At 39.7% G+C, this 21,221-nt stretch overlaps 1 protein-coding gene across 1 annotated transcript in view; it reads left to right on the forward strand.

Annotated features, from left to right (window-relative positions):
• The window catches only part of zmat4a (zinc finger, matrin-type 4a), a 139,747-nt gene that overhangs the window by 15,407 nt on the left and 103,119 nt on the right, over positions 1–21,221 (forward strand). Inside the window, exon 2 of the mRNA XM_023397798.2 lies at positions 2,909–3,010. Within this exon, the coding sequence (XP_023253566.1) occupies positions 2,909–3,010 (102 nt within the window). The remainder of the gene's footprint in view (positions 1–2,908; positions 3,011–21,221) is intronic.

Raw genomic sequence — 21,221 nt, forward strand, 5'->3', positions numbered from 1 at the left:
GAGATAAAAAGCCTAATATAAAGTGTAATTTTTATTTTGGTTGTTTAACTGCTATCCATATCTCCAGCAGCAGCAGTGTCACAATGTCGACATGTTCTCAGATTTAGTTTGGTAAATATAATATACAGAACAGGAGCTCAAAATGGCCAAAACCACAGAAATAAATCCTTCATGTTAATTCTGTAGTGATGTGCCCTCTCCCCTGCTTCTTAATTATTCTTCTGTACAGCTGTGCACTCTGCAGTAACGCTAAAATAAACTGAATTCACATGCAGACAAAAGTTAGGGTCAGTGGTCATATCCTCACAATGAATACGAATAAATGCTTCCTGGCCTCCAGCATAATGACGCATTATTGTGACATACTAGGGAAATAAACACACAAATTGTTCATTTGTGCTCTTTATCTGTTTATTCCACATTGCAGAGTCGTGGCAATTTGGTCTGAAACTGAGGCAAAAATGCAAACTTAACAATGGAGGAACTCACAATGAATCCTTCCTCTAGCTGCAGAAAATAAAATCTGGGATAGGAGTTGTTTTTGGGTTTTTTGGGGCTTTTGCTGATGCATCTCCTCATGCTGTTGCCACCAATGCTTCTGCTTCTTAACTGAATTTAGGGTGATTAATCATTCATTTCCAGCATCTGTGCACCCTTGCTAAAACAGGCGGTGGGCCCAACACTGGCACAAGCCGACAGAGCTCTGAAAGCCGCTCATTTATGTTGTTTGTCCTGTAGCGTATGAACAGGAAACGCTGCTGCTCTTGACTGATTACAAGACTGAGGAGGAGAGCGGTGTCACTGATTTATTTATATTTCACTTCTTCCTCTGCAATTTGTCTGCACACACTTGGGCCCTTGACATGTTTTATCCTTGTCTTGTCAGTCTGGCTGTGGCCTCTGGGCGGCTGGATGCCAGAGAGCAGAGGGGCAGCAGCTCCGAGGCAGAGGACGTCCCGCTATAAGGTCATGCCATGTCCTGGAAAGGTGATGCGTAATAATGAAGATGAAAAGAAAGTGTTGAAATCATCCTGTTGTTATGAATAATATAGAGTGATTCAGTTTAGTTAATCGTACAAAACCAACATGCTTTTGGGGTTATCCTGCAGTGTGTCAGAGAAAATAATATTCATAGTAGAGCCTGTACCATGAGGTGCAAGTGCTGCAGTTACAGTGTACAGTATATATCATAACCACTAGGCCTCCAGGATGCTTTTAAACGATCTCACTCACTAACTCTAACCCCAAACTTCTTAACCGAAGGGATCTTTAAACATTTACCAAAATCAAAACACTCAAACATGTATATGGTTTATGGCCTCAAAAATCCATTATCTTATATTTATTTATATATATATATATATATATATATATATATATATATTATTAAATTAAATATTCACTTTTAAACTTTAAAGTCTTCTGTTTCACGCATTCTCCTAAGACTATTATATTCCTCATATGTATTATTTGCTGTACCTGCAGCTCCAGGCAGAAAACAGTGTGTTGTGAAGTGGCTCCAACACACAGAACTCATCATTTATTTGCAAAGCATCAAGAGATGACACAGGAAGTATAGAGAGTACCTTACAGCTTACAGCATCCAATATACGTAACAGCACTAAATGACAGAGGCTTTTACTTATGTACTTTAAACAGATGATCCGATACCACTTTTTCCTCACTGATATTGATTCAGATACCTGAACTTGTGCATTGGCTGATACCGAGTACCGATCGAATACCAATGTGATTTGCGCTATTTATCGGATTGGTGCATAAAATCTCTTACTCGCCGATTGCCAATCCAGTATTTAGGTAATTTCGGAGGAATTTTTGATACTATTATAAGAATTGGATCAACTCTTGTACTTAATTGGTGCATCCACAAACAGGAGTCTAGCGAAAATAATTGTGTAGCTGGCAAGAATCTGAAATAAGTGATCATTGGAATGCAAAAGTGGACAAACCTGAATAAAACTTAGCATTAGCTTTAAAAGTTCCTTTTCTTTTCAGTTGTACCTCAATTTCTGGGGAAGAGAATTCAAACAGGTTGGAGAGGATTTGCTGTCAGTATACCCACATGACCTCAGCTCTCATCTGTCCTGCTTGCTCCTAATGAAGACGTGGCTGAGTAAATGAGGATGAGTTGAGCCTGACTGCTTCCAAATATGAAATGTGAGCCCCTAATGGAAGCCAGGCTGAATTAGTAATAGAAAGAGAAGACAGAAAGAATTGGCTCAGATGTGCCCGTGGAAAGGGAAATAAAAGCTTTTTGCAGCTTTCTCTCCCATATTCTCCCAACATGCAGCACCGGCTTCACTCATATATTTTAATGAATTTCCAGGAAAAACTCTGTCAACGTGATCTGTTGTTGTTATTTATTTATTGTTGTCAAATATAATTTTGGTTTCGTGACTGGTTTAGTGAGATGTTGAGATGATATTAAATGGTTTTTCTGACTCATTGCTTGCAGAAGCTGCTCAGCGTCTGTCACTAACTCAGATGCTTGACGTGATGAAATATTGATTAACAGCGATGAAAGTATGAAATGAGATTATTGTTTACTTGCTTTATTATATCTTGGTTGGTTTGTTTGTGCTCCCTGTAGACTCACAAAGTAAGGCTGCATTATAGTGACAAACAAAAATCCAATGTCTTATTTGTGTAAATAGTGAATTTGTGGACATCACTTTAATGTAAATTTATTTTTCAGTCCTTATTCAGTTAGTGAATGTGGTCCAGTGTGGGTCAGACTTTCAGTTTGTAGGCCAGGCATTCAAAACAGTATCAGAACATGTCACATCTCAGGCTTTCTGAAGCATGTTCTGTTGAACTGTATTATTGCGTGTTCAGTTCTTGGTGCATCCAGGTCAATAACCATGTCTGAATTTGTCTCTTTCTCCAGATGAAGTCAACAGAGGTGGACCAAGGGCTTTTCACAGACAGCTACTGCAAAGTGTGCAGCGCTCAGCTCATCTCCGAGTCCCAGAGGGTCGCCCATTATGAGGTGAAGACTGCCGCTCACATTACCTCACATGACTCTGATACACTGTACTCTTGTGGAGTTAATGAAAGGCCTAGGGTCACGCTGCTTTGACTCCCAGAGACACGATCTATACACCTGTGCCCTGCACCTTACATAAATACATCACACACCGGGAGTTTACCCTATCATTTTTTCATTTTACCCCACTGGAGAACTACCCTGGAAATGAAGCAATAACAACAGCAGAAATTGAACTTTGGTTGTAATTACTGCTCTTGCTTCAGTGGTGTTCATGCATATTTTCTATAACTAGCTATTAAAGGTGGCATGTATGGCATTTTAACCCCAACACATCATCTGACTCACTGATATAATTGCAGTAAATAAGCTACAAAAGCTACACTGCATATACATTCTGTTGCACCCTGCTGGCACTTCTCTCACTTTGTCTTGCAAAATGTGGAATTGTGTAAACACATGCCGCAAACATGGTGGCTATTCTAGCAGAGTGAGCGGCCAATAGTAATGTAAAAAAAACCCACGAGATCAGTTTTAATTTCACAAGAATAACCACGTCCATGCACAGAAAGCCTCTCATGTCATATTACATGTGTGTTTTGTGGCTATTTGCTGTGTTACCAGGAGTTAGATGGAGGGTTAATATCAGTTTTGTTTCTGAGCGTTCAGTGGATAGGCGGGTATTTTAGCTTGGCACAAGGGTTTGAGTTGTGGGGAGGGGGTTAGCCTCTTCCAGAGAGGAGAAATGCAATGGTTCGTATTTTCACATTGTGTCCTCTTAGCTCCTAGCAAGCTGCTGTTAAGTTTACATTCACAAATTACCTGGCTTAGTTCTGAGTCGGAAGGTGTGTGAAGCCCACAGGTGAGAGGACAGGACTTGTGGACTGTTGTTTGCAGTCACTGGGGCTAAGCTAGCTAGCATCTTTAATAATAGCGCTTTGGTGTGTTTGCTTCATTGCACGTATGATTAGCTGGCGACTACCGTTTTAATTGCATTCATCTGTTTCATACCCTGAACAAGATGTGAAGCTGAGCTTATTAGCACTGATTCTCTCCAGATTGTTGAGTTAAGTGTTAGGAATCTGCCTTGATGAGCCGAGCCACAACAAGACACACATGACAGCATTCAATGCAAAATGTGTCATGATGAAACATGAGATCATTTTAAAGGTTTTGGTGCATGTATTGATGCTGCCTGGGTGCAGTCACTGTCATAAAGGTTTAAGTCATGGAACAAATGTCTCTGTGCTGTAAACTCACTAATACCTCTGGCAGTTTATGGAGAAAATGATTAGTTCAGTCAGGCCAGCTACTTCATTCATGCTCAACAATCACTGGTTCATTCATCAGCTGTTTGAACACTGTTAGGGTCCAGCCATGTTTATTCAGGTGTTGAATGCAGCCACTATAACCTGACAGTTTACTATAACTCTGCTGATATGCAAATGCAAACGCCATTGGCTCCACCACGCCAACTCCTCCTTATGTGCTAATTGTTTGGTATTTAGATTTAATGTTCATATTTTGTCTGTTCAGAGGGGTGATTACTTCTCCCAGCAGAATCCCTGCTGTTTAGCATAGGCCTATTTTCAAACCTATAATTTGTTTGCTCTGGTTCACATCAGTGGATGAGTAGCATTACTGAAATCCATGTGCGATTATACACTCTTGTCATTGGTTAGATGTGTCTTGAGCAGAGTGAGAAAGTAGACACAGGAAGAAGGTTTTATCTGCCCAAATATCACGAAGGCTATACTTTTCTTATATCAGCTGTTGGTTTTGCTCACCCACATGCTCATGTGCAATAAGCCCCTGGTTATGTAAGCGGTTTAGATACAAATGCCTTAGCTTGACCAGATTTAAATCGCACCTTTTTGTCATCACAGACAACTTGTTCGAGAATTTGTTTGCGACCGGACTGAGAACACTTCCTCGAAAGGGTCTCATTTTGAAAACGTCCTTAGAGAGCTGTCTCAAACAAAAACCAGCAGCACAACCTTTTGTTATAAATGGTCAAGTTTACGCCCAAATATTCAGCACACCTTCGTATACACACCTCTGATTTAGCTTGAGACACAATAGCCACACTAGTGAGCTGATCAGCCGCCTCAAGGACAGTGTGAATGAAGCAGCCAGTTTCCTTTTGTCCGTCTGAGGCTTGTCAGGTAGTGGACTTTTCTCTCCGCTGCCTCTCACTCACTGTCACTTTGAGTTATAAGTCTGACTGCGGGCCGGCTGCTGGTGGACATCTGCAGTAACAAGAGTTGAAAGGACTCATATGAACACTGTGGTCCACTCTCAAGTATTACCAAAGGGCAGCTGATTGTTGTTCCCTCATAGACTGGAGGGAAATGATTTGAGACCTTGAGTTTAGCATTTTTATTGATTCTGTGTTGTTGTTCCTGGTGGAGACCAGGGTAGCTGCTGAGGTGAAATCTCATCAAGGAGAAATAAAGTTTTATTAATTCTATTTGACAGTGTCACTTTGTTTGAAGTTTGCATTAGTTTGTCTTTGAGTCAACTTTTCTTCTGCAACTCTTAACAAGTCAAACTCTATTTCCTGCAGGGCGATGTGCACACTGTGCTGCAGTGGAGCGCTATTTAAAGTAGTTGTAACTGTCCATGGGTAACAGGAGAACTGCTTTGTTCTTCAGGGCGTTGCAGGAGCCAGGAAGTGGCTGTACCAATCCAAATCAAATATTCATTTTGTTATTGTGTGGTGAATGCTGAATACAGCACTTGGCCTGTTGCCTCCTGGAGATGGGGCGTATTTAGATTCTCTTTTAGCACAGTTAGGGTCTAATGCATCATGACATGTTTGGGTCATAGTGACGACAGCAAGAACAAAAAAACAGAAGGGAAAAAAAGTGTGTGCTAACTTAAGAGGAGGTTGCTTAGCAGTTAAGAAGATGAGTTGTTTCAGTTTTGTTTGCAGATATTTGTCTGTAATCATTCCTTTTATACTGAAGATTCACTCTTTAAAGCAGTGACAACAAAATCAGAGTGCTTTGTTCAATATTGAGGCTGTGATATAAATTATATCTTTGGACAAAAAAAAAAAAAAAAGAGTATTTTTTCAGTGATTACTAAATAGGATGCCTGAGCTGAATGACATTGAGTGGTTAGAATTTGAACAGTTATAATAAACGTACAGATTGTCCCTGACTTGCAGCTCAGGGTTCAGCACAAAATGAGAACTTCTTCCATCAAAATCTTCTTCCATCAGAATTGTTTGGAATAAATCAGAATAATGATGATGAGTGGTGATAGGCACTGTGGCTGAACAGACGGAAAAGACTCGAAAGAGACTATACAGATAATAAAAGCCTCAGATTGCTTCAGATGAATTGCTTGCTGGAAGTTTAATAGCATTTGAAACTTTGAAACTTTGAAACGATGTAATCAGATGGGACTGCATGCAATAACTGCACACAATCCCATTAGATGTAGCAGTTGGCCAGGTGTGGTGAGGTGCACTGTTATCCTCATTTCACTCACTCAGATCTTGTGGAATAATGTTGAATATGCACAGCACTGATATTTGGCTCTAACTGTGTCACTCCCCACAAGGAAGCAGCACAGCAGGGAGTGGGAAGTGATGATAATAACTTGAGAACAGTTATGAGCAGTTTTTGTCTTTAAATAAATTTGATAGCAATGTCCCGTGTCCTCAGGATCAGGGCTGATCCAGGCAAATTTTAAAGGACAGGTATCTGCTAAAATAAACCTGATCAAAGTCTCTTCCTGTCTTTACTGTCCTTGACTCCACCTCAGCCTGCTCTTTCAAAGCTGTTCTCCTTTATAGCTCCGCAGCATTTCACTACATACACAAGTGAAAATTAGACTTTGTGAATACAAAAAGTATAGGCAGTGGTGCAAGTTAGTTCTGACACACAGGTTTGCAAAATGCACACACTTTTGAACCAGGATCTTCAATATTTGGATCGAGTAGCTTGTCAAAATAAGGTGTGTTAAATTGAGTAGTCCATAGCTGACATTCCAGGTACATACTTCATCAATATTCAGGTAAATCTAAGTATCAGATCAGACTTAGAATTAGCAAGTAACCAATATTATAGAACTTAGTACGAGATGGGCCTCAAAACCAAGATATCCTAATCAGGGTTCCAGACTAACTTTTTCACTGGTTGCACTGGTGCAACCAACTTTCTTAGTTCCACAAGAGTAGGTCTTTTTTTAAATATAGCCTATTTCTTCATGAAGGAGGCTCTGAGGCTTCCTCTTCTTTAATTATGTTAAACAAAAATGTAAAATTATATAACTATATTTTTGTAATGAGGTACAAAATTACATTCATTTTTGTAAAAACATACTAACCTAAAAACCTGTTAATGAATCATGAGGAAGTTGCAGAGTGACAGAGACACAGAGCATCAAGATAACCAATAGTACTCACTCACACACCTTCCTGCATGCACATGGCCTGAGAGGAGCAGCAGAATGGGAATAATGACAATAACAGATTCAAGGATATTTCTCACTTTGCCTGATAGTCTGAAGAACTCTCTGTTTCTCTTTCTTGTCTGTCCAATTGTTGTCAGCATATTATCGTGCGGGGACCTTAAAGTTACCACGGAGCAAAATGACTTTTACATCAAATTGTGCTATTTGCGCAGTTAGAGACTGTGTACGCTACTCATATGCTATTAGGTTTACTACGAGATTTGAAAAATACTAGTGTGATATGACTATATGATATTGAAGGACATGGAGCTGAGCTCAGGCGGGCCGCGGCCCAATTTAACCCCTGGCTCTGTTTATAGGCAGAGTTTAATTTGACCATTTTGTTCTCCCCCTTAAAAGAAGTGGGGAGGGACTCAGACTTTAGGGTGATGCACCGGCCCCAGCAGGTTTTGTGCTTAAATTGCTGGAGTTTAACCTTAAATTGCATTGAATTGGTAACAAGTTTAGAGTTGTCTGCAATGAACGGGCCACATTGCTTACTACGCACACAATGTAGCATTGCCCTCATACCTCAAGCACGGGTGCTGAGCTAGCTCAGTGTCTCTGTCTGTCCCTGTCAGCACCTGAATTCTGATGAAAGGTCAAGTAGTCAGACCGACTTATCCAGTGAAGAAAAAAAAAACTACTTTCAACTACAATGCAGTACATGCAGGGCACCAAATCAGCCTACAGTCTATAGACTATTTTGGTCGCAGGTAATGGTCGGATGATGTGCTCTATGGCTTGTGTTTGAAGCATACTGAGGCATATAGGATAAGACTAAAAATAATATGTGATCAGAAACATTGCATCATCGTGCACTTGGCACTAAAAGGAACAACAGGGTCTTGCAAGACATCTGTTAATATCACTCTGTAAAGATGCATAGATTGTGATGGCTACTTACTAAAACACTTTTGGTTTCAATGGCCAAAAGTAGAAAAGTGTAGTACTGACCTGATTTACCTCTGTATATATGAGATATTCTTTGAGTAGAATAAGGATTAGAATAATGTATTTATTTCTTTAAACAATGAAGCGGTTTTTAAACCTTAAAATTCATTCCATGTCTCCATACTCCCCCTCCCCTCACTCAGCTGAAACATTTTGACAGACCGCTTGTCTAACTTACACTAATATGGTGATCTCTGATCTAGTCAGTGTCCCTTTGAATTTTCATACACTGCTTTTAATCAAACTTTAAACTCTAAAGTTGCAGTCCTTGTGTGACAGCAGAGACCGGAGATGTAATTGATCTTTAAACCTCCTTTTTAAACACATCAAAGCCAGCACTCCTCTGTGGAGAGGATCAGAGTGGTCTCTGGTTCACAGTTCAAAGACTCGTGTGGCTCATGTTAATTTATGCATCCGTCTCTTTGCATGTGTTCTGGATTGACTGTGGACTGCAGCCTCTCTTGACAGGCTGCCCTGTTACCAGCGCTGCAGGAGAGCTTTATTTAAACCACTGCCTGTTACTTCATAGAGAAAATGGAATGGGTAGTGACCTGGGAGTAGTCATTAACCAAGGTGCAGGAGTTGTAATGTAACTGCACTGGTAGCATACTAATGTTGAGGAACCATTTTCAAACAGATATCGCAGCTCATTAAAGCAAATAAATGTGCAATATCTGTCGGCTGATGATCATTATCGGCTGTTTTTCATAAAAAATATGTGATTGCGAGATCGGAATTAATACTTCTAGTCACCGATCCCCTAAAAACCGATCACCTGTGGTCAATACTCTGGTGTCTGCTGCTGAGAGAGGCACTGTGTGCTGTAGTCCCTCCTGCCACCATCTTGAATTTGCCGGTGCGTGATAGGCCACCAAAACAAGACAACATGTCAGCTGTGTGGATCTAATGTCCGCCATCTGTAATGATGTCAAAAATGATCGGTGTCGGCCGTGGACCGGCCCATCTCACTCATAGATGATTGGTATTGGTATCAGTGATAGCAGCATCCCTACAACTGATTATCGCCAAATAATGAATTGCTCAGTTTGCTCATTTCAGACGTGAATACATTATAACATTTGGCAAGTATGTCCCGTTTTAAAATTTTTCTCTAATAAGGTCAAGACATGCAGCCTTCCACAGCTGGATCACACTTTGCAATCTTCAGGATTACAAAATCCACAGCTGAATCTATTGCATTCTTTTTATATTATCATTTATGTCCACCCATCCATCTATTTTCTGCTGCTTACCCAGGGTTGAGTCGTAGTGGCAGCAGGTTAAGCAAGGCAGCCCAGACGTCCATTTTCCAGCTCCTCCTTTGGGATACCGATGCATTCCTATGCCAGATGAGATATATATAATCTCTCTGGCGTGTTCAGGGCCTCCTCCGACGGCACCCTCATGGAGCCAGACCTCGGAGGGGAGCTTGCTGATGAGTGACTGGGCCCACAAAGAGCCCTGTGGGCTCCCTCGCTGCAGGGATAGGCATCTGGTTAGGATACATTATTTAAATATGTATACACATTATATATGTATATGATATGATAAAGGTTGAAAACAGCTGCCTGTTGCCTCTTTAAATGTAAGCTCTGTATAGGTTAAGTTAGATTTAAATGGTATGGAATCTGTTGACTGCAGCAGGTCGCTGGGAATGTGCACAATCCAGACACAACTTGGACGCTGAGTGAACATAATTTATTTAAATGAAATCAGCAGTTTTTGAGCCATGGCACAACCAAAATGAAATATATTGGTGTCCAGTTCTTTCAGTGTGATCCATTTAAAAGAGTGGGAGCCTATAAATTGTGTATTTCAGGAGCATACATGATACAAGCCACAGCAGACTACCTTTAGCACATTTCCATCCATCCACAATACTGTATGTTTTAGCCATTTCAGCCAGAATAATTTAATTTCCCTCATCCACTGACAATTCCTGTCAGCTGGTATTTTTCAGCTTGAGGGAGACTCTTTGCAAAACACCAAAATACTAATACAAAAGCTGCAGCATGTTTGACTTTTTCTGTGTTTGTTTTACTCGTACCAGGTTCACATTTTGTATTTTCACTACATTAACTCATGATTCTTCTTATAATACAGAGCATAATCATTTTCTTGGGGACTCTGGAGAAGCAGCAGCCAGCCACAGTGACTAATAGCAGTATTCGGCTGCATGGGGTTCAGTGTTTGGTTGACTTGTGCTGTACTGACTGCTGTGCTCTTTGTCCACTTCATGTCTTCACTAATTGGTTTCCATTATCTCGCTCTGCAAAGTGAATTTGCATATCACTGTTTTATATGCTATTTTGTTTGTGCTGCCGACCGTACTACAATTGTCTCGATCGGATTGCAAGAGGAGTAGATGGGATTGAGAGTTCAACAGATATACAGTGTAACCTTAAAGTACATCATCAAATATAATGACTCTTAGTACATGACTCACACTGTTATCCTGCTGTGGCTTGAAAGCTTTGTTAGTAGTAGTAGTTCTGCTTCACAAAATAATATCAGTTTTTTTCTTTCATTTTTTTCTTAACTACTGGACGATCTCTTTGGCTCTCTGAAAATATGCGAATGAAACAGTGTGAGAAGACAAAATCACTTTTTGGTAGAACTGCACGTAACTCATCGACAGTGCAATGTGATCTGAGGGTTAGGGTTAGCCATTACTTCATTTTAACAGGTAAAAAGCTTGGGAAATACTGTTTTGTAGCATGTGACTACACACTCGGGCCATGTGGAAAGTTTTTTTTCTGGATTCAGGGTCAGAAAGTTTGGTATATTAGTGAAAGCTGTTGTGGATACCGATCATCTATGCCCATGTTTCTTGTGACAGAAGGGATGTTGTTGTCATGAACCTATCTTATTATGTTGACCAAGAAGGAAAAAGCCCCCAAGTTTTATTTTCTACTGTTTAAATATGATGCTTCTACGCCTACTTCCTCTCCCCTGTATGTGAGCCACTGCCTCACACTGCACCTATATGGCTTGTTTGCTGCAGTTCAATCAGGCTGTTGAATATGAATGAAGCTTTATATGCGTGGAGGAGACCACAGGGCCTAATAACTGCACTTGGCTATATATCATCTGCCCTCAAGGATGCCTGCATGACTGTCCCATCCCAGTTTTCCCCCAGTTTCTAACACTTGTACGTTGCAGACACTTGCTGTCAGACTGCTGTGTCATTCAGGGTCAAATCATGTGGTTGCCGTCTGGTAATGTCCGTCATATTCATTCTTTCATCCTAAGTGAAAAACTATGGGTAATAAATCCACACTGGAGATATTAACACATGCAGATACAGACAGTAATAGTATTAGTAGTTGAGTTGAAGATGTGTGTGGAGATGAAGACGCAGTTCACTGGAGTGTAAGCTGGCGAAAGGGTAAATTGAAATGGCGAAGAAGGAGCTGTGGTGAGAGTGAAAATAGAAATGGCAGAGATTTTTAAAATGTATTCATTTGTGACCATGACATTTATGATATTGGGAGTAGGGTTGTTACGATACTAGGATTTCAAACTTGTTACCGATACCCAGGAAGATACTCAATACTCGATACCATTTTCAATACCACGGGGAGAAAAAATGACAAAGAATTAAGATGCATAAAAAAAATTTAAATAAAGATAAGAACAATAGAGACAATAACATCAATGACAACACTATTTTTAGGTTGTCTGAGGTTGTGCAAAAAAGAGAGAGAAAAATAACACATTTCAGACACATTGTGTTATCCTGTTAAATTAACACTGTCTATTAACGTTACAGACGGGCAGGAATGACAATATTTTAACTACGATAACAGTGACTTACATTTATATCTGAAACATTAATTTTATTAAGCATTTCACATAATGAAATGAAATATCTATAATATTCTAAAATACTTGATTACTGATACTAATCAGGAATGTATAATTTGTGATCATACAGAAGCAAGTGGACCAATGAACAGGACTTTGCATTCTTAGTTGATTCTGCAAAACTTGCATTACAGTTTTAATTTTAAAAAGATTTTTTTTATTTAGTTTTGTCACAGTTTTTGTTGATAAAATGAAAACTGCTGGAAGGAGCTGCGGGTAACATTAGCTAATCTTAGTCTAATGTTTCCAAGCATTGGTTATCCCTGCTCATACTAATGTACACTCTGGCTCAGACACATTCGCCTTCTTCATTCATGGTGGCTATTGCTGTTGTAAAAGCACAAAAAAAGGAATATACATACACAGCCTTTGCACAGATATATAAATGCCTGTGATTGCATTATTTCTCAGTCATCATGAAATTATGCACATATGTTGTTCATTGATGAGACATGCATCAAATTTATGATTTAAAAGTGCTGGAGATATCAAAGCTCCAAATAAAATGTTTCCCAAACTCCCTTTTTGTCATTATCCTTCTGCTCCTGCATTGCTACAGTGTATCAGAGCTCAGCTCAGCTCAGCTCATTAAAGGTGGTTTCAAAGAGATTTCTGCTTCCACGAACATATGCCTCTGAAAACTAGTTAATGTAATTAACACATTTGGAAAAAGCCACTTTTTTGCAAGGGTGTTATCCTTCCTCATATTATTATCTTCCTGTTGCTGTTTCACGCATGCTTGCCTACTTAAGCGAGTGAAAACAGGTAATGATCAGATTTTATAATTTATAATGCTGGAAAGCTTAAAATAAAGCAATATAAAAATGAAATCAATATACATTGAAGGGTGATGATCATTGGATAAACAGCTTGCATTTTATTTTAGTTTTGGCCATTGGGTATATAGGTCATGATAACAATATACTAATTACATTAACTAGATCTGGAAATGTGACATAAAAAAGTATGACAGGGCAAGAGTCATGAGCAGTCAGGTGATCACACAGGTTACAAACACACCCCTAGGTTAGTCAAACCCATTTGCAAGAGAAAATACAGATGGAAAATAACATTATAACACATATTTCAACATTTTTGACCAACCATACTTACTGTAGCTAAAATAAAGTCAGCATGCTAAAATTCTCACAGTGACTGTACTTACATGCTGATGTTCAGCAGGTACACTGTTAGTTTAGCGTATCAGCCTGCTAACATTTGCTAATTAGCACAAAACACAAATTCGTTTGGCTGTTGGACAAACTGAAATTTTGAGCTGATGATTAACATCTGAACAAAAGTCATGATAATCCATCCAGTAGTCGAGATATTTTGGTGACGCCAAAGGTGTAATTAACTGGAGATAAGCTGTAAGAATTCTTAATAAAACAACTGGATTTGCGTGTGAGCACCAGACAGAAAGAACAAGTTGAGATACCCTGTCACTAACAGATAGATAAAAACAGATGGGTGACAAAGCAAAGGGAAAATGTAAAAAATATGTGGAGAAACAACTCATTTGTCAACTCATTGTCAAAGGATGACAATGCCCCCATCCATGTGGCATGAGGGGTCACTGAATGGTTGGATGAGTATGAAAATGATGCCTTCACACAGTTGAACACCTATGGAAGATTTTGGATTGAAGTGTCAGGCAGCGCTCTCCACCACCATCATGAAAACACCAAATGAGAGAATATCTTCAGGAAGAATGGTGTTCATCCTTGAGTAGAGTTCAGAGACACTGAGAATCATTGCCAAGGAGCACTGAAGCTGTTCTAGTCACCCGGCTTAGACACTTGATAGTTTTTTCATTTGTCACCATCTGTATGAGAACAAATGTGACACAGAAATATCCTCACATTTTGCATGTACAATTTAAGAGAGTGGATATCTATGAGTTGAGTCAGTTCTTTATGTATCTCTGGGTGACCCCAGAAGGTCTTCAGTGTAACATTTTGTAAACCCTGAGCTTCTACTCCTCCCTCCACTCTCGTGGTTTCATCTGCTCATCACCACATCGTAGCCTCTGGGTGTAGGAGAGTGTGTCAGCTATTGACGAGCTAATCTGCATTTTCCATGCCAGCTCTGTTTGACCTTTACAAATATTGATTTTTGGAGGAGAGGATTAGTGAAGCACAGTGGCCCAGTAGGAGTACTAGTAGTTGCTTTCTGGTTCAGATTTTATCTCTAAACAGATACAAAGTGGATTTTTTTCAGGAATTAAATAAGGAAAGCTCTAAACATTGACGGCACAGTGTTACAGTGGTTAGCACTGTCGCCTCACAGCGAGAAGGTTCTGGGTTCAAATCCCGGGCCTGGGGCCTTTCTGTGGGGAGTTTGCATGTTCTCCCTGTGCCTGTGTGGGTTCTCTCCATATACTCCACTTTCCTCCCACAGTCCAAAAACATGCATAATAGGTTAATTGGCAACTCTAAAAGTGCCCATAGGTGTAAATGTGTGCATGACTGGTTGTTTGTCTCTGTATGTCTGCCCTGTAATGCACTAGCGACCTGTCCACGATGTAACCTGCCCTCGCCCAATGTCAGATGGGATTGGCTCCAACCTCGCCGCAACCCTATAAGGATAAGCGGTATAGATAATGGATGGATGGAACCTCTAAACATGAACCTTTGAATTTTTTCCCCATTACTTTTCACCTGCAGTCAGCAAACATACAGCTCATTTGTAAACCCACCACAACTGCCACCTTGAAAAAGTAAGCATATATGCACCAGCATACATACATACATATATACGTCAGTGCTTTGAAGTCCTTTTTAATAAATGTATACTTACACAGGAGACTGCCTTTTCCTGAAGGCCAAAGTTGCAGCACCAGCGGTTTGTGTGCAGTCCTGCTGGGTCCCGGCTGCAGTCAGTCATAAATTTAACGTGTTTGTCAGATAAAGAAAGAAACTAATTTCCATGATCCCTTCTTAATTACTTGTCATGCATCATTAGCCCAGTGTGGTCTCCTAATAGTCGGTCAGAGAGTTTTGTAGATACTCTTGTATGCGTCTGCGAGAGTGATGCCCATGCCGCACCCATCGATCATCTCCTGTCATTTTCATAGGCTTGGGAGTTAATGGGATGGAAATATTAGCCATTTCTAGTGCTGACAGAAAGTCATCTACAGTGGTGAAATAAGACTGAATCATCATGTTGCCTGCTGATAATTGAAGAGGCTGAAAAGTGCTGTTCCAATGAGCTGATCAGTGCAGAATGGAAAACATAATCAAAAGTAAAGCTACTTTGCTTCTTTGTAACAGTCCTTCTCTTTAAATGAAAACAGTAAATGACAAATGTGACATCCTCAGGAACCTGTCTCCATGCAATGTGCAAATAACACACACGAAGATGGTAATTAAAATGCTTCCAAACATGTTGGCACAAAGAAAAGTGGTCCAAAGCTTCTTGTGTAAGCAAAAACTGCACCGCTGAGAATGCTTAGCCCTTTTTATTTAGTTCACTCTAATGCAGCAGCGTTTACACTGTTTAATTATGAGCCTGTCTCACTGGGAAACAGTGGAGCGAAGGAGGGGTTATTAATAGAAATAGTCCTGAGAGATCAGTCGTTAGTCCGCCCTTTAAAAACGGCTATGGTGAGCGGAGAGAGAGAGATAGGTGAAACGTTCCTTTCGGCTCTTGGAAAGATAAAACGAGTTTGAAACAGCCCGGAATCTTTGTGACAGGAAGGCGATTAGCCGATGAAGCATGTCAAATTAAAAGAGCGTGAGATGCAGATTCCACTCACACTCAGATTGAATTCTTTTACAGTTTTGGCATGACTCAGCTCATAATCCCAGGCAGGATTTTAATTTCAATATAAATCCCCCCTCCGCTTAGTCCCCACATGTGCTTCCAGCCCTACAAGGCACAAATTCAAAACAACAAGCTGGATTTTCAACATTGAGAATCTCGCCTTTGGTGGCATGGTAAAATTGTTTTGTTGCATGCTATGATAATTTAGTGCATTACGGCTACTGTACATAAATACAGAGGATGTAGCGCACCGAAAGCATTTAGTGAGAAAATTGTAGTCATTAACATATTTTACAGGCTTTGATTGAGGTATTTTGGAGGTTTGCAAGACTCTTTTTAAAATCTCTAGAGAAAATACTTTCTTTAAGTTCCCCAACCACAAAGGTCCCTGACCCCATCACCCTTTAGAATAAAAGCTGCATACAGTTTACTGAACCTACAAAAAGTCCAAGTATATCACATATTAAAGGTCCCATATTTTACACTTTTCTGGTGTTATATTTTTAAGTGTTCCATAAGAAGATATATTTATGGTTTTAAGTACCGTAATCCATCTTAATGTAGTTTAATATCTCCTCTCTCAGGCTTCTCTCTGGAGCTGTAGTAACAACAGGTCAATGAGCCACTCAGGGAGAGCAGGCCCTGAGCCTCTCTTCTGATTGGCTGACTGATTCCTGAGTGATTGAATAAAAATGAAGCAGATTTCAGGTAAACGCAGAGAAACCAAATCCATGATGCTGACTCCCTCATAACCTCATCATTTTATGTCTACACAGTATGTTAAATATATGAAGAATACAGAATATATTACTTCTGGATGTGGAGGTTTTAAGTGGTTTAAGTAATTACCTTTGCTTGAGCAGTTGGTAAAGGAATATAATTACTTACTCATAAACTGAGTCATGGTGGGGTGCGACTGATCAAGGTCAAAAGGATGGATCAAATGAATAAAAATAGTGCAATAGTGTATGAGGATTTAACAATTTAAAGAACTGACTGAACTCCCGAAATGCACTTGAGTAAAAGTGAAAATTGTTCTTTAGTATAACTACCTACCTCTTGAGAAGCATCTTGGTCATTAACATACGGGCTTCCATTGTGGTTTGCGAAGGCTGGCCTTTGTCATACAGTGTGTAAGAGGGAAGTAGTCTCCACTTTGTATTGCAGTGTTCACACACCGTTTTCATCAGTCCAACTTTCGTGAGAAATCATCCTGAAATCCACTGATGGAGAGAAGAACAAAAGCTTTCTAAGCTCTGGGGAATGGGAATGAGATATAATATTAGGAGCTGTCAAAAAGAAAATCAGCGGAGTGAAAAGTCCTCAGGCTTTGCAGGAAGACATTGTGCTCAAATCGCCCACAGAATCATAATATATTTACTCTTTACAGCTGTTTCTGCTTATGCACTGTTTCCTTGAAATATCCCAAACTCTTTCTTTACAGCAGGTTGGCATGGTCATGGATAGAAAGGAAGAAGCAGACGTGTGTATCATCCATTGCTCTGTTTCTGTAGCTCTGCAGTTGACATTGTCTGTCAGGTAAAAGTACAACTGAGGCAACATAAACATCCATATGATGTCATTCCTCTGGAAGCCAGTGAAACAGCCGCATTTTTTTGCTTTCTAATGTGGGATGTTGCATAAAGCCGACGGGGCCTTTTGTCTTTGATCTCACAGGATTTTGTTCGTGGTCGATACCGTGTTTTTAGTGGGAGTTTGAGGATTGACTGCATGGCCTACTTTCGTGACAGCGTTCTGTCAGCTGTCTCAGGGTTTTCTCCCCGCATTGTCTAGTGATCTGCTCAACAATCCTGCGCCTGCTGCCAAGAAGGCTCATGTACGAAAAAGCCAATCCAGCCTCCAATGTGCACCGCGATCAACAGTGAAGAATTAAGTTGGTCCTTGTCCTGAGAAACAAATTGAATGCCTGCTTTGATTTATGCACTGATTGCAATTGCTTATGTTGGTTTGAACCAGCTGAAGTGAGGCTTGGATACTTTGGTGTGACATTAGTGTGACAAATGTAAGATGACAGGGAAAATGATTTGAAATAAGAGGTGTTGGGGCAACATATTAGAGCCCATGGGTACCGGTACGAAGAGTGCAGGTTGTGCTGATGGATAGGTCGATTCCAGCTGGAGCTCAGCAGGAGCACTGATGCTCCAACACTCAGCCACTTCCATTAGTCCTCCATCATTTTCATTTCATGTAAACAGGCCTCTCATAAATTCAGGATTCAGTGTGAAGAGTGATGTGGTACAGTGTCCTCCCTGCAAATACCATGTTCCTTTAAAGCTGGCTATAAAACCATTTTTAACTTTAATACAGCACAAATCCTGAAAGGTGTTTCCTTCCCTGTTTACTCGGGCTTGTCTTTGAGGCTCTCTCACAACACACTCCGATCTAAAGCTGATGTGTCCATGTCTTGCTCACTGCTGTTCAGGAGACACTTTGTATTTCAGCAGTGTTTATCACAGGTTAAGAAAATCTGACTCTTGGTCATTAGTCATTTCTCCTGTGTATTTGAGTTCACAGGAATCCACCTCTACGGTAGCTACACCGTGCAGTCAGTACACACTCCCAGCTGCCTTTCATCAGATTTTTAAACTGAGAAATAATAAACAAGAAGAGAACATCTGTTTTAAGCTGGGGTAGAGCTATTTTGGTGGGTGTCAAAATAAATATGATAACTTGTAAATGCGGTATGACTGTTTGTGCCTGTCAGCGTTGATTCATCAATATGGTGAATAATGTCTCATGAAACAGGTGTATTTTTTAAATACAACTTCAAACAACACGATTTATTTTGGCCACATGAGAACGGCTAACAGACAGTTGCCTATTAAAACATCCAGCACTCAGAGAGCAACAGTCACCTTCATTTGAAGACCATTATTGATGCTGCAGGTGGTGTTTAGTTGGTATAGTTGGTTTTTAGAGCTGAAAAAAACTTCCTGCAGAGTCTAAAATTAGGTCAATAATCATGTGAACTACAACAGTTAACCTGCAGGCAATAAAACTGAGCTGAAAGACCCTAAAATGCTCTGTAAAGCTGGGGAGAACTGCAGAGTCAGGCAATAATTGTCTGTGGGTTTGACACCATTACACAGTTTTAACCATGAAAATGCCCCCTCCAAAAAAAGTCTTGTTTATCTGTTAAAATATGCTGGATACTGAGTTGATGCAAGATGTTTTCTTTGTTTTTTTGACTCAGGACCATTGAATACACATGAAGTACAAACAGAACATAAAATACATATTATATTAATTTAATATAATTTTATTATAATCATAACAGAACAATGGCCCTTTCTATCCAGCTTTTATGTTATTGGAAGATGATGTTACATATTTTTGTAAACCATCGACGGAACACTGCTTGACCTGTAATGTCCATGGTGATGGATGAGCACTATAGGGATTAAGCAAATAGTTGTACATTATCCTTCTGAGTTTAGTTTCTTTAGCTTCTCACAGCATCAATTAGAAGCCAATAATTCTCCTAAACTCTACAAACTCCAATATTTGAACTTAAACTTAAATACACTCCAGTTATTATTTCCAGTACTGGAAATAGTGGACTGTAGAGTTACTCAAGAACTGTATTTTACCCGAGTATTTCCATTTCATGGAAATTACTTTCCAGATTCTGTTTATCAACACAAAATATAATGAATGAATGAATGAATTATAATCAGATAGATGGATTGAGCTACCCAACAGTATGTATAGGTAAATCTAGCTATAATATTAAAGTAATACATAATACATGTACTGTTACTGTATTGAAATTTGTATACAGAACGTTTCCTTGTAACAGAGTGATTCTGTACTGTGGTGTGGCTTCTTTGGTCTTAGACCACTGAGTATCCACATGGATAACTTGAGTGGTGACAGTAAGATGAAAAATACATTTTATGGCTTTGTTAAAACAAAAAATGTCTTCACAAATAACGTGTCTCTCTCATTGACTGAGAAACTGATCTAAATGACATGTCCTGTCTGTTTGTAGATCTCCTCTGTTCGTAAACCACAGCGCAGCACCTACACACAACAAGTGGAGCTTCATTACAGTCAGCTGATCGGAGTGTGTGTGTGTGTGTGTGTGTGTGTGTGTGTCTGTGTGTCTGTGTCTGTTGCAAGCATGGTCATATGTGGCTATATACCTGAAACAGTGGCAGGGCAAATACAATTTAATATTAATTTAATACTACAAATAATAATAAATTACTACATTATTATGGAAACAGGTCAAATATCGTCTATCGACTTTTGCAAAGGCATCAGCAATTGATCTATTGTCGATCACCGATATCATCGTCCATCAGCACAGCCCTAGAGTACACTGTGTGTACTGTGGATAGTGTTTTATATTTCTATTATGTTGGCTCAGTCTCAGTGTTGGCGCTGCTCAACTATTGCATAATGATATGTTCAGTGCTGTCACAGTGAAGCTGCATGCTATCAGATTAATTCCTTCTAAAGCACCTCTCAGAGACCATCTGAGGGGTCTTACTGATAATCACATCAGGATGACTTTGACAAAGCACCCTGTGAGTACAAAACACTGGGAATACTTCACTGCTATGCTGCAGCTCCAGCCACTGAGTCCACATCTTGTTTTTTCCAAAACTTAAAAATCACAATTACTTATCTGCACTTGGCCTTCATGTCACAAGTGAAATTAGTTGTCAGTGATTCTATTTTTAATGACCTTAATTCTTTCCATTTAGTCTGCTTGTGTAGTTAACAAATATGAATAAATCTCATGAAACAGGGGGAGAAACAAAGTGATGGAACAGAACAGACATAATGAGAGCAGGATGAATTTCAAAGGTGCTTATGGAGGCTGAAAACAGAAATAGCATCAGAGCTGTGATATTGGCAAGTTCTGATGTGTAAGGAAATGCAAGCAGAGCATGCCCTGAGTTATCAGTCAGTGTCAATAGAAAATCTATTAAACAAATAATGTTGTACATTTGTCATAAATTACATGCAGGGGGACGGCTTGATAAGGATTGAAACATTACTGTCAAATACAGTTTTTGGTCAATTTACACTCTTTCATCATCCTTGTCATCCTAATCGACATCATCTTTCGGCATCATCATCATCATCATCATCAACATCATGTGGTTGCAATGAGAAGCAAAATAAGGCCAAA

Source organism: Seriola lalandi, unplaced genomic scaffold (assembly GCF_002814215.2).
Source record: "Seriola lalandi dorsalis isolate HSWRI2012SDOR001 ecotype SW California unplaced genomic scaffold, Sedor1 jcf7180002054883, whole genome shotgun sequence".
Taxonomy (NCBI): domain Eukaryota; kingdom Metazoa; phylum Chordata; class Actinopteri; order Carangiformes; family Carangidae; genus Seriola; species Seriola lalandi.